General features: G+C 39.2%; 1 protein-coding gene across 1 annotated transcript in view; it reads right to left on the bottom strand.

The window, feature by feature from the left end:
• The window catches only part of LRRC1 (leucine rich repeat containing 1), a 72367-nt gene that overhangs the window by 21920 nt on the left and 35950 nt on the right, over positions 1 to 14497 (bottom strand). The window contains exons 5-6 of the mRNA XM_030490135.1: positions 1659 to 1715; positions 6 to 69 (exon numbers count right to left, since the gene is read on the bottom strand). Of these exons, the coding sequence (XP_030345995.1) occupies positions 6 to 69; positions 1659 to 1715 (121 nt within the window). The remainder of the gene's footprint in view (positions 1 to 5; positions 70 to 1658; positions 1716 to 14497) is intronic.

The following is a 14497-nucleotide window of genomic DNA, read 5'->3' on the forward strand; positions in this document are numbered from 1 at the left end:
CTTACCAAGTGATAAAGTTCATTGTTTCCTAAATCAAGTTCTTCTAGTCGCTGCAGCTGGGCAAGTGATCTGTAAGACGAGATAAGTGAAAACAAAACCACATCAGACTAAACAAACAGAAACCCCATATATTTGAATGAGCTCATTTTACTGAGACTCGTATTTCAAATTACAACGTATTATAGACAGACAGTTATTTTACTGGGCATAGACTATTTTCAGTAATATCTTACTGAAAAAATAACTTGGTTTGTCAGTGTAACTGCATGCCCTTTAAATGTAAAACTTAGTATAGGCAATCAAATTATCATTCTTTATTTTAACCATCAGTCCCTCAGGGTGGACAAAGCCACAAAGTTTAGTATAATTGGTTAGATTTATTTTTAAGGGAAATTTACAGTTGCACAATTGGATAAAAATTCCCTATAGTGATCATGTGTAACAGTGTGATTCAAGAGTCAATAAATCCATCATTTATTTCTTCAACATGATTTATCCTTTTCTGAAGTATTTCAGCTTGGATTTGAGGATGCAAACAGAGGAAAGTCCATAAGAAAGTAAAACAAGTTCTTTGAACATGAGCATACACAGAGGGCCATCCTTCTACTTTAAAAGCAGTCTGCTGTAGAGCTCTTGCTTACCTTCCCCAAGGCCACAGGAGCACGAAAGCCAGCGAGACTCGTCAGCTACATTACTGACAGTCAGAATTTTCCAGGAGCAATAAAATTGTCAAGATTTATGATAGCTTCATTCTAATAGTGTATCGCAAAACCTAGCTAGCAATTCATATCTTCTGCCCACTGACGTTTAAAGTGCCATGTTAAAATAATAACAGCTGTAACCAAGGTACTGGGTAGAGTGATAGGAAAAAGGGACCCCAAAGAAACTGGGGAAGAGATTCTGATTAAAATCGGTTAAATCTATTACAGTATTTACTAGATTATGTAAAGAAGCACAATAGGAGTCACCAAATCTATTGCAAGAAGCAGCCAGGTCATGAAGGAAGGAAAATCCTTCAATAGATAAAGAGGCTTCTTCCAGGCAGCCAAAAAGTATTCCCAAAATAAGATATCTGATTAACCTTACAGAAGACCACCCATTCCTCTGCCATAATACAGACTTCACAGAAATAGCTAGGTATCTTTTTTCCCCAAAAATTATGGTGGGAGGAGTCAGACTTCAGACATCAGTAGGCCTAGTTTGTCACCAAGGCTTTGATCTCTTGGTTTTGGAAGCTTTCGGTTACTTAGCCTGAACACAAATGCTGTGAAGGTCTACAGTGGAAATCTCTCAGATCCTATTACCCTACTTTCACAGTTATGAAATTTCAGCATGAAAACAACCCAAACCACCATGCCCACTGCCAATGTGCTTGTTCAAGGTGTGCAGGAAGAAGCATTTGGTGCTTCTGTGTTTTATAGAGAGTATTTTTATAGAGCAAAACCAATTGACACAGACTGCAGGCTTCTGCTACTAACCAAGTACAACTCGATGTAACGGATGTAACTAGGTGCCACTAAAACAAAGCTGTATTTCATACATGTTGTTAATTCGCACTGAATATTTTTTCTAGCTGTTATTCACTTTTGTGTGTTACCAGATTTTAAAACTAAGAACATTTTATGTTAACACAATTAAACACATGAAATGTCACTTACTCAGGTAAATATGTCAGCAAATTTTCTCTAAGTTCCAGTGAGGCCAGGTTATAAAGACTGAAAGAGGAAAAAAAGAACAAACCACATTTTAATGCAAACTTACTTATTATATTCCACACTTTCAGAAGAAAAGTGTGTGTTTACACAGTTTAAAACAAAATTGCTGTGAACTGATTTTCTTGGTTTAGTTCAACCAGATCATCATGTGAAAGGCAGCATACAAAGACTGGAAGATTTTGTTTGTTTCTTCGTGATACTTCAACATATTAAAGCTAGAAAGTAAACAGAAAAACCACAAGTTTCCATTTGTTAGAAGGTCCATAGCTGCAAGTTACTGAATAGAGCATATTCAATATGAATTGCACTTACTTACTCACTTTCAGAATCTGGCATGGGCTACCAAAGTTACAGAGCCTCAGGTAAACCCATCACTGGTTCTAATGACAGTGTGCTCATTACTGTAAGTGACATTATGCTTCTAAGCGGCTCACTTACTCCGTATCCCAGGCTTTTACTCACATCACCATAGCAACATTCAGATTTTTCAGGGGCTTATTTATGGCTAAATGGAACACAAAGAGTCAGACATTATCCCAACACCATAATCTGCTCTAATCCTCCAGCGACCCAGGGAAAAATAAAAATCAGATATGGTGACTGCAAATACATAGTTTCCTACAACAGAACATTGCAGGGAAGGAGGAACAGTGTGCTAGGCCTTAAATAAAATCTAGATTAAAAAAGAAATTCCACTAAATTGGAAACACATGTTAAGGCTAAACCCCAAATGTTTTTGTTTGTACACCTTAGGAAAACAAAACAAAACAAAAAAACACCACATACTCAGACCACATAAAATTGAACTATCTGTTTTCACTTCAGTCAGTACAAACATACTGAATTACAGGATCATTAGTTAGCCCCAGTAAAAAAGCAGCTCATAACCTGAATAAAACTGAAGAATAAGTTTTTAAAGGGGAAAGATGATTTTTCACAGATTGACTTTGGATAGTGGCTGACAAATACATCCTTATTTCAAGCACCTATTTCATACTGCATTCAGAAAACAGTGAACAAAATCTCACAGAAGCTTTGATTACAGCTTCAGCAGTTCTCTCCTGATTTTAAAATAAGCACATTTTACCCAGTGGGTTCTGTATTCCTCCAGAAGAAACACAGTTAAACATATTGTATAAGTAAAGATATTTTAGTAGAAGCCTATTACAAATTCAATTAAAAGAGAAATGAGAATAATTCTGCTTCTGCCGCTCAAAATCATATGACAGAAATAAGGTAATAAGGAAGCCAACAACACAACAGAAAACTCTCACGTAAAAATTTTAACACTATAAAACACAAGACAAGGTGAGACATGGTATCTAATATCCTCACAGAAACCAAACCAGGGGAGTGGGAAAGGGTGGTGGAAAACAATTTCTCTCCAAGAAGAATATGGGTATCTTCTTACATTGCCACTCACAGTCACACAGACTGCCATTACATTTTTGTTTACAGGTATTCTAGAAACCTACTCCAATCTTCCTTTGAATTTTGCACTCTCTTCAAGCTCATATTAAGTGAGGCCTATGATTCACTTTTATCAAGAGAATACAAAAGGATGCACACACCGCCAAGCTGACCTGTAATCTTGTGTTTACAGATCACCCCGCACCTACTTATCTCCCTCCCCATCATGTTGAAGTGCCAATGAGTAAAATGGTGCAATCTCCTAATTCCTCTTCTTACATCAGACACCACTTTGGCTGTGATTAAACAGAAATCTTTGTCAGCAAAACCACATTCAACAGCAAGAACTTGGGAACCATCATCTTAGCCAGCTTCATCATATCTTTAAACTGGGGCAAGCCAGTCAATCAGCTCATGAAATTGATCCTGCTTAAAAATAACCCAGCAAGAAGAGTAACACAGATCCCTAATCCAACATAGAATAAATCTTCTTAAACACCTGGACCAGTACAACAGAAGGTGCAAGGCAGGCATCCGTACTGCCGAAGCCAGCAGCACGATGAGGACTCACTGGGTAGCTGTGCCTTCATGGATACCCACCAACAGCTCTCTTTGCATCCAACCGTGTACCATGTATTTCGGTGGCCAGCTGCAGTCCCAGGCTAGGTTCTCCTCTTACAGGAGTCAGCTGCCTACAGGATTATGTTTTCACGTCTAATGACACAGCTTTCTGGAGGAGAAATGTTTTAGTCTATGCTATTCTCACCCACAGCATGCTCACAACTATAACCCTACCCTGAACAAAACAAAGACACTGCCCTCCACCCCTTTAATCGATCCTAGAAAGGATCAAGACCTTCTTCCAAGGTCTTGAGTTCAAACCCAATGCAAGCAGACCCCAACAGGCAAAATGAAGCTTCCCACCGAGTAATGTAAAATAGAGACTAAGTCTACGAAGCTTATACCAGCAAAGTTGCCCCATTAGACTGAAGGATTATGTTTAAGGGTGGATCCATCTGAAACAGGCTAGAAAACAAGAAGAAATTTTTGACTCATTATTACTCTTAAATTTCAACTAGTTACAGCAAACCAGCTATATTGAAACACCAGTCTTCGATACGTTACAGACCAGAGGTATATGTCTTCCTAAAATTGCTTCGATCCATAAACACCAAGGTAACAGCAATCTAGTCTACTCAGACAGGAGACATAGTTCCATCAGTGGCTGTTCACCTAGTGCATTTAGAAACAGAAATGCACCATAGGGCATTGCAGGCTACTCTCCAACACAAACAGTCCTCGCTCCCTGCCATCCCTCCCCACCATCAACAGAAAATGCACAAGCAAAATGTCATCTATATTCTAAAGGAGAGAGAAAAAAAATAACCCCCTAAGTATTTTTCCATTACTACTGTCATAAGAAGCTATTTCACTAAAGCTTGTAAAAAGCTTTAATATTGTAATAATTCTCACTGCAAAACCTACCACATACACTTTGAACACTGCGTGAGATCACTGAACACAAGGCAACAACCAAATTAGGTGGAGGATGCAGCAGCTGAAATAATTATGAAGTTTACGAACTCAGCATTCCAGATAATTTCTGATGTAAGGGTGGAACAAAGTCAAATGTAAAGGTACAATATGGCTGAAAATGCCACTTTCAGTACAAAACAGATACACTTACTCAGTGCTGTACCTAAATTTATGGTATGTATCAGTATTCATCTTGAATGAAAAGAATGCAAAATCAGTAATTGAGAACAAAACTAATTCGTGACAAAGTAGTCCCCAAATGCTGAAAGTGTCTTTCCTGATAATTCGTGTCAGGATTTGAGACAGAAACTCGCAATCCAACATGGTCTACAGATAGGGAACACTGCAAATAATACTTCATGTCAATCACAGTGGTCTCCTCCAAAATAAAGGTAAGACTAGAAACCAGCCACTAAGATCAGAACCAAAGCACCATCATCGTCATCTTCTTTAAAGCAAGTCAGTTTTTCTTTGGACTAATTACAAAGAGATTATCAGTGGCAATATGATTTACTAAACACCCATTTCAAAAGCAGATGGCTCTCTGGACAAAAGCAATAGGTAAAACTGCAATAGGTAAAACACTGCAATAGGTAAAGCACTGCAATAGGTAAAACAACATCATCTGTGGTTGGAAAAAAATTTAAAAGAAAGAAGAAAAGAGACAGAAGAGACAGAGACACATGTTCCCTCATTACCTTGGATAAAATTACATTTTCAGAGTGCCACATATGCATTAAATACACTGTCTTGTAAAGTAATAAAACACAAAACTGAGATGAGTTACCTTAGTACTTTAACTTTGCCAGGAACAGCTCCATCATTCCCTTATTCAAGGTGACAGAAAGCCAGCCTTAAGAGTGACAATAGACAACACTATATATCCCAGCCCTGCAAACACCACAGGGAGCACCCAAGCCTCTGATGTACACCAGCAAAGGCTTCTGAGGAAAGTATTGGAAACAAAGTAAGACATATGCTATCTTCTTGTGAAAATGAAGTTAAAAAATACAAAGGTGGAAATAGAAATGTGGAAAAAGCTAGGAGAAAATGAAGACAGATAATAAAAGGACTAATGTAAAAGCTAAAGGTGATTAGTCAAAAAAAGCTGGACAACAGCCTTCTCTTATTTAAGCAACAAAAGTCACACATTTTGACTTTATTTCAAGAGCACCACACAGATGAACACACAAGAGAAGAAGTCAGGCTTTGGGAAACAAGGAAGCAAATTTGGAAGAGATGAAGATCTAAAGCACCTGCAGAAATGCATGGCCCCATCTGCACCCTTTCCAGCAAGTTTCAGCTGGTTAGGGGAATGTAAAATCCAAGACACAGGTTTTCCTGACATTTGTAAGACTGCAAAAAGAAGGAAAAGACAGGAGAACAGGCATGGTCCACACATTTATACAGAACAAGGGAAGATCCTACACAATAAAGATGGATAAGGTGAGAACAGATTCTGTTCTCACAGAATCACAGTACAGATTCTGAATTTGGTCTAGTATTAGCTTTTTTTTTTTATGCAGCAGTAGCAATGGCTACAGAACAAGTCCAAGGATGCAGCATATTAAATCCACATTCTGCCTATATCTACCAGTTCCAAAGGAGTTCAGTTCACTGGGCCAGCATCTGAAAATTACTGTTACTTTGATAATGCCTGCCCTGCATCTCTCTCCATACAGCACACACACATTCATTGTGACACTGGGAAGAAAAGGAGTTTAGACTAGGCAACTCATTTTCTTTTTAGTGCACAAAAGGAACATTCAGTTTTTTCTATCTATTAAGGGTCTTCCAAGAGATAAAATAATTGTGGTACTCTGACAACAGCATACAAAATGCATGAAACTAGCCATATTTAAATATATTACAGCCTGTTCCCACTGCCCAAATAAAACTACCAATAACATGTATGACCCTGCCCCAGGACACACCAGTTGGGTGACTAGTCACTCATCTGACAGGGTCCTGTTACACTACTCCCATCCCACCAGGCTTCTAGCTGCAGACCAACAATTCATTGAGAACCTGATACTTAGCAGCTTTTTTTCCCCACTAAGAAAATGACAGGATCATGGGATGCAACACTCCCCCTCTACTCCACTCTGGTGAGACCCCACATGGAGTACTTCATCCAGCTCTGGGGCTCCCAACATAAGAAGGATGTGGACCTTGTTCGAGCAGGTCCAGAGCAGGTCCAGAGGAGGCCCACAAAGAGGATCAGAGAGCTGGAGCGCCTCTCCTATGAAGATAGGCTGAGAGAGCTGAGGTTGTCCAGCCTGGAAAAGAGAATGCCCCAGGGAGACCTCATCGCAGCCTTTCAGTACTTAAAGGGAACTTATAACAAAGATGGGGACAAACTTTTTAGCAGGGCCAGAACAAGGGACAATGGCTTTAAACTGAAAGAGCGTAGGTTTAGATTGGATATAAGGAAGAAATGTTTTCTCCAGAAGACTATTTCTCAAAAAAGCCTAACTTCAGCTTAAAGCTTCCTCCCCCACCTCCCGCCTCTTTGTTCGGGTACCCTTTGGTTGTGGAAGCCTGTTTTACAGTGTGAATGATAAAGCAGAGCATTAATGAATTTTTACAAGATTAATCTGACAGAATTTAAAGAAAGAGACCTTATGCCCACACAGTGCAATAGGGGAGAGCAATTTTTGCAAATTCTTAGTTACAGAACCCCAGAAATTCTTCCATGAGCCAGAAATTACAGGAAGTATTAATTTCCTAAATAAGGGCACTTATCTATTTCAAAACAAACTATCTTCATACATGTGAAGTCCTATGGTTCTACCTCAGAATATAAAGAATGCTGTAAAAAAATACTGCAAAGCAAGGTTAACTAGGTTTAGTTTTGATGAAATTGTCACTATGTCTTACCAGTATTGTTAAAGATAGAAGTAATCTTTGAGAGCATTCCCCTTCCTTTTTGGAGGCGAAATAACTTAAAGTAATTTGTTAATAGTTAAACACTATTCTTTCCTCTCAAGTTTAGGTGTATAACAGGCAAGGAAAAGGCACATAAGGCTTTCCTTAGCAGTCCACTTCCAGAGTTTGACAAGCAGGACAAGTATTCTAGTAAGAACAATTCTAGTAATAAAATTTGAAAGTAAGAATTATGTTCCTAATAGTTGCCATTTTCTATAGAGCTGGGAGAAGAGGACACAAATTATGGGAGGAAAATAGCCCAGAGAAGTTGTAGATTCCCCTTCTCTGGAAGTGTTCAATGCCAGAGGAATGCCAGAGGAAGAGTATTTGCACAGCAAGGTACTTGAATTGAATTGTCATTACCATTAACTAGCTCGTAAAAAGCTACAAATCTTCCACAAGTGAAAACAGAAGGATGAAAAACTTCAGTATCTTATCAGCCACTAACTGGAGGAAAGACTAAACGTACAGCCAGTAGTGCAAGTCATGTCCAAATTTTAAAAACCAGAGGAAAGTTCTACAGTTTATGGCCAAGGAATTCCCTAAATACATAACTGAGGCAGTCTAAGCTTCTAATTAAGACTAGTTTTCTACATAAGCTTGAGTTTCAAGTTGCTGAGATCAGTCCTACTCTCTCTGCCCCACTCAAATGCAGCAACAAGCATGGTCCAAAGAACAGATAGGAACACTGAACTTCCTATGACCTTCAGCAGGCATCATTAAGACGAAGAGAGCGATTCATAATTATGGCTCAGCCTGTTCTCTTTTGAATGATTTAAGTTAACAGTCTTCAATTTGCTTATCAAGATTACTGAAACAGGTTGGGGAGGCTAAGCCAATTCACTATTACAGCAAGATTTCATTTTCAAAATGTCTTTCATTCCACTCACGAAACATCAATCCTCAACAACTTAATTTCAAAAAATATTGCTAAATATACGTTAAATATTTCTTCTTTGTCCAACATACAGGATGCAACATCTCTTATTTAAAGGCCGGATGGCAATGCATTCACTATTCTATTGTTAAACAGTGCCTCTGAAATAAACTTTGGAGTTCCTTAACATTCAGGTTTGCCACTTAGCAAACAGCTGTGATTAACACCAAATGCTCTACCTACTCAAACTCCATAAATACTACTTGTCATGCTAAATTCAGATAAGCAAGTGAGAGCTTCTCATACTACTTATACCAGCCTAGCCAGACCACCTACAAGCAGTCTTTCTTCTATGTATTTGCAAGATAAGCCTCCCCATCACTTTTTTTGTATCATATAAGACTATATTTTAATCAGACATTATTATGCTAAGCATTGGAACAGAATTACACTGCCTTGTCCCACACAATTTTAAGAGCATTTTCCATTATGTGTGATGCTACCAGATGTGTAATCTAGACTTGAGGTAACGTAGCATGCACTAAGAAAAACATACAGTCAAGGACTGGCCCAGGAATTCATTATCAGATTAAGCATGCCATTCTGATCTGCTTCTGTATCATCTGCATCAAGCGCATCACCCTTGCCTTTGAAGACCTCTTATTCTCCAGATACTCCTATTTTGATCAAAGATTCTGAGTTCAGAAGTGGCTAAAAACTTCCAAACCTCCAGAATTAAACACATATACATATATATAAAAAAGCAACCACACTCTGTGACTTTGTTTGTCCAACACGAGAACTCTGGGTATTTGTAGTTCCATGACTTCGGAAAGGCATGCCTATAACAAATATTTCTGCAAAACAATGCTTTTAAGTGCAGTAATATTTGTTCTATTCTTTTCATTATGTTCACTGTCATAATGAAATACCTATTTCAGCATTCTACCTGCTAGCTGCAGATAAGAGGAAAATTTCTCTGCTTACCTGGTAATTCCCTTTCAGTAGTAAGGTCCACAGATCCATTCAGCCTGCTTGCAGCTTGGGGGTAAACCAGACTCATCAGTCATTGGCATGAGAAGAATATCCTTCCCACCTAAAGAAATTCACCCATCAAAAGTTTCTAAAGCTAAAATAAAGCTAGTCTACTTTACTGCATCATAGACTATGCAGTTCTCTGAAAAAAGAGAACGGAGGCTGTGAATGATGGGGATTCTATGGATCACGATATTAATTACCATGATCTGCTGTTGAATCCTCAGGATTTGGACATCATGTCCAAGTAGGTGACCATCTGTATATTTTAGAATGGGGGGAGGTAAAGATTGTATATGGCAGAGGAAAGGTTTTTTATTTGCCATGCTAGAGATCAGGCAGGGAACTTCCAACACACTCCTACTTTAAACCTTAGCATTCTAAGAAAAAGAGGTAACCTTTATCTTTTCCAGGCACAGAAAAGACTGCTGAAAAAGCTGGATATGAATTAGATGTTCGGTGTGCTGATGGGCAGCAGGCCTTAAATCATAATTTAAAGCACAATAGTGAAGCTCTACACTTTGCTTCAGCCATTAACAAAACTTGATGATTTTGTTGTCCCCACAGAGCCTAACAGATAATTGTCTTTTTCAAATACACATTTCATGCTGAAAGGACTGGTTTTTTGGCTAAGGCCGATTCCTTGTGAATCACCCATATGAGAGTCCAATGCTAGATTAAACATCAGAGACACACATAAAAGGCTTTGCAAAGAAGGTACCTGGACTTCGTTCAAGCCTAAGAACCACAAATAAATAAGCAAACATTCAAAGCTGACACAATCTCTCTTTTTTTCGACATCAAGCCATGAGAGCACTGTATGGATCTCTTAAGTTCCCAAATCTTTGCTGGTAAAAAGCCAAGATCACAGTGGGCTGGCAGTGGTAGGGAACTAACCCTTAAGCTAACACTAAAGAATGAACACATATGGATGGAGAAAGTGCTGGGGACAGACAGACATTAGATTATTCATACTACTGTAAGGTATGCCCTAGAAAGTCTTACAGACAAACACCCTGATCTACCCAAATACCCTTACATAAAAATACTCTGGTTTTTTAATTGCAGGGAAAAGTCGTGGCCTGTGTTTTGGGTGTAACACAAATAAGGAAGTATTGAAATAAAATTCAGGAAGCAAGTGGAAACTCCTAAATGCTACCCACGCTGAGCGGAACAGGTTATGCTTGCTTGTTGGGCAGCTCTACAGACATACATGGTTCTGAAGAATAGGCGAGGAAATTAGACTTGCTCTCATTAGACTGAGAAACATTGTAAAAAGACACTCCCCACTCTCAGCTTCAATTGTGTAACTTGTTTCTCTGAATGGTTCAACCAGCCAACAGGACAATTCCTGCTCCAAGCTGCACCACCTAATTATTAGCTAAAATATCTCACATGCATTGCCATTCACTGTTTTACTGTAGATAGCAACCACACCACGAGTTAAGAGAACACAAATCACAGGGAAACACAGGAATTAGCACTGGTAATATTAAGACACCTAGTCTGTTATCAAGTCCTAAAGCAGTGTGTCACACATCATTCTAGCATGCCCTAAAACAATACATGAGCTTAAAAGATGCTTTATCTGACAAAGGAAAACTTTGAGCACATATAACAGCACTGGCTAAGCAGATTGAAGCAGTCACATGGAAGAAAGAGAAGTTGACGTACACTGAGCACGGCTACGCACAAACAAGAGAAAAGACAAAAAGTTCAAAGCAGGCATTGCTTATATTCTTCAAAAGTCCATTTGGGACCCTTAAAAATACTCCTTTTGGCAATGCAAAGGAAAAGAAAAATTTAAAAAGTCTATACAGAAGGATTCTTAACAGCACAGTAAAAATATTAACAGCAACTCTATGTACCAATGGCTTGATCAAGTTCAGGCACTGGCCTGGGACAGTGAAACTGAACACTGGCATTCATCTTATACATCAGACTATGAAAAAAAACGGATTGGATATATGAACTCATGAGGAAGACACACTTCCACTTAATGGTTCATCGCAAGGCAATTCAAGTCTATTATCTGCCATTAGGAAAAGCTTTCTAGCTAACCTTCAAAGCATTGCCATTCAGAAAATACTTGCCATTACTTTTGTTACTTTCCCCATTTAGACAGTAAGGCAAATTTGCCATGCCATAAGATTTTAAATCGGTAGCTTAAAAAACTAAAGTGACACTAAGTACACACTGTGTTACATGAAGGTGAATTAGAGATTTCACTGTCTGTATTAGACAGTTTCCAGACAAGAGTATAATACTGTAAGAATTTAGGATGCATTTGCCTAAGTATCCACATAGTGTAGTGGCCAGAAGACTGGTAGCAAGCACAAGGACTTTAAGTTCTTCCTAAAACAAGCCCAATTGCAGCAGAATAAATGACAAATAGTGTTTGCACACTATTCGACAGATCTCATACAGAGCACGTAGGTCCAGCCTATTCCATCAAGTAATACCATTATTATCTAAAGCATACTAAAACTCCAGTAATGCATTTGCAAACACAGCCAAACACCTTTAAGAGCCTTACTTGGTCTCTTCAGCCAGAAAGACACAATTAGCATTACTTTCTTTCTAATTTCTAGCATTTCTTCTGTCCCAGCAAGTGCAGAGGGAAAAGAACAGAGAAAGGAACAGAGCACAAGCAGGCAATCTTTGGAGAAGCTGCAGAGCATTTCACTGCTTTTACCTAACACAAGGTGGTCAGCTGCACCATGAAATTCACTTGCAATAAATAATGAAAACTTTGCAAACTAAAAAAAGGAAAGCTGCACTTGTTGGTAGCCAGACTGGAAAACATAACTCTATTATTTATAGATCTAACACTAAAAATTTGACAAAATTTACTCACAGAGGTGACTGACTCATAAAGACTTCTTCAGGTTGCAGTTCTCATTGGCTACAAACAAGACCTCCCAGTAACTTTCAGCTGGATTCCTTTCTCTCTGTCACCAAGACATTCCCCAACAGACTTCAGGTACAGTTACATTTTGGGTGGACGCCCCAGGAGTTCCCTTGTGTTATGTTAATGTTGGAAAGCATGCATCTTTAGCCCAGGCTTACCATCAACTTCCCAACTGCCATATTCCCCCTTACCGTGAACACCTGATGAGCCAAAGACAACAACCCCACACATTTGTTTGCTTCTTTAAGCAAAAATCTGATAGCAGAAATTTCTATTAATGAGAATTAAAGTGTTTTTATAGAAGTACCACATTCATATTCTAGATATCTAACCTGGGAGCATTTCCAAGATCAAAGCAGACCTATCAGACTTGAATAGAAGTCTAGCCCTCCATGAGAACTCACCAAGACAAGCATATAGCTCTTCCTGAAGCAAGTGAGAATCCCTGGTTTTTAGCTTCAATGTCAGGAATCACATACAGACTTTGAGGAATCACATACAGACTTTGAGGAATCACATACAGACTTTGAGGGAGGACAGGTTATCCTGCTGTGCCCTGCAACAGCTCATGTAGGGTTGAAATAGTATCACGGAATTTCCCTGGGCTGCTTAGGATAGGCAAATTTTTACCCTCGTTCTTGCACAGCTCCACATACTGACATATCTACAAATGTCTGGTATCCCCATTTTAACTGATGTTGTTTCTAGTCACTTGCTCCAAAACAGAGGCTATCGCCATTCACACTGCCCAATGACAGGCAGGACAAGCAAGAAGCCAGAGCCACCACAGTCAGTGACCTCTCAGGGAGGCCAGCAACCTTCCTCTAACTAATGTCTACAAAGGAGCAGTCCAGCTCATGTCTGGGGAGTCGTTTCAGCTTGTCATGTTTCTTGTATTCATTTTCATCATCAGGCAGAATCTCAAATTTTTGGCCTTGGTTTTCAGTAACCATGAAGTCTGAACAAGCCTGTCTTTGCTGCCAGTGCTGAGAAAAGCTGCATGAAAAGTTTTGTGAACTTTTACAGAAAAGGAATAATGTCACAAAAGCCCTGGCACATGCAATTTTCAGGTAAGACTTTGCCATAGTCACCGGGCACATGTTAGCCGAACCTGTTAGTGCTTGCGGAAGGTTTCAAAAGACATTTTCCACTTCTGTTGCTGCTGGAGTGATGCCAGCTGACAGCTTTCATACCCATGGGAAGTGGCTCAAGCAATGCCGGTCTGAACTTGACTACATTGCAGGAGCTTTTAATAATAAGATCCTTTCTGGACTCCTCTGTTTAGAAACAGTTGGGGTTTACTATGCTGTCTCACAAAAGAATCCATGTTAGAAATATTCCACTTTATGAAAGGATGTCCAAAGTTAATAGCCCTCTACCGATACTTGTGACTCAACGTTTGAGTTATAGCACCTTTCTGAAGAAAGAGGGAAATGGTTCAGTACACAGCAACTTACAATATCAGCAAGGTAACCAACCATAAAGGCAGGTGTCGATCTAAAAGAAAAGGGGGTTGGGGAAGATAAAGAACAATCTCAGGTGCTGCAAGAAATTTCAAATTCTCTAAAATGTTATGTTTCCCAGGAAAAGTAACAAACTGCTTTTCTGAGTTAAAGCACAGGTATCTTAAGTTCTGTGAAGCTGGAATAGCAAGTTAGACTCTTCAGCCAGGAAAAAAGCACCTGGGGATACTGTAGAAAACTACAAAGGCATCAATGTCAAATCAAGTGCATAGGGCTCAGCTGCTTACTGCCTCTTCCAATACTAGGGATCAAAGGCAAGGTAGGTAAACCCAGGCTCAAAAAACCTCAACAACAAATCAATGCAATGGGTAATAGACCTGTGCAGCTATTTGCCAGGGGAGAATACAGAAGATGTCCTCATAAGCTCAAGGACAAACTAAACAAGTATGTGAAAGAGGGATTCATTATGGGCTACTAATTAGACAAACCAAAATCCAAAACTCAGGAAACCCTCCAAACCAGAAATGGTCAGGCAAGAGGAGCATTGAAACACACTCTTCTTAACCCTCACTAGGCATCTACTTACTTCAATTGTGGAAGGAAGCTAGGCTAGAAGAGCCTT

Source organism: Strigops habroptila, chromosome 6, assembly GCF_004027225.2.
Source record: "Strigops habroptila isolate Jane chromosome 6, bStrHab1.2.pri, whole genome shotgun sequence".
In the NCBI taxonomy this organism is placed as follows: domain Eukaryota; kingdom Metazoa; phylum Chordata; class Aves; order Psittaciformes; family Psittacidae; genus Strigops; species Strigops habroptila.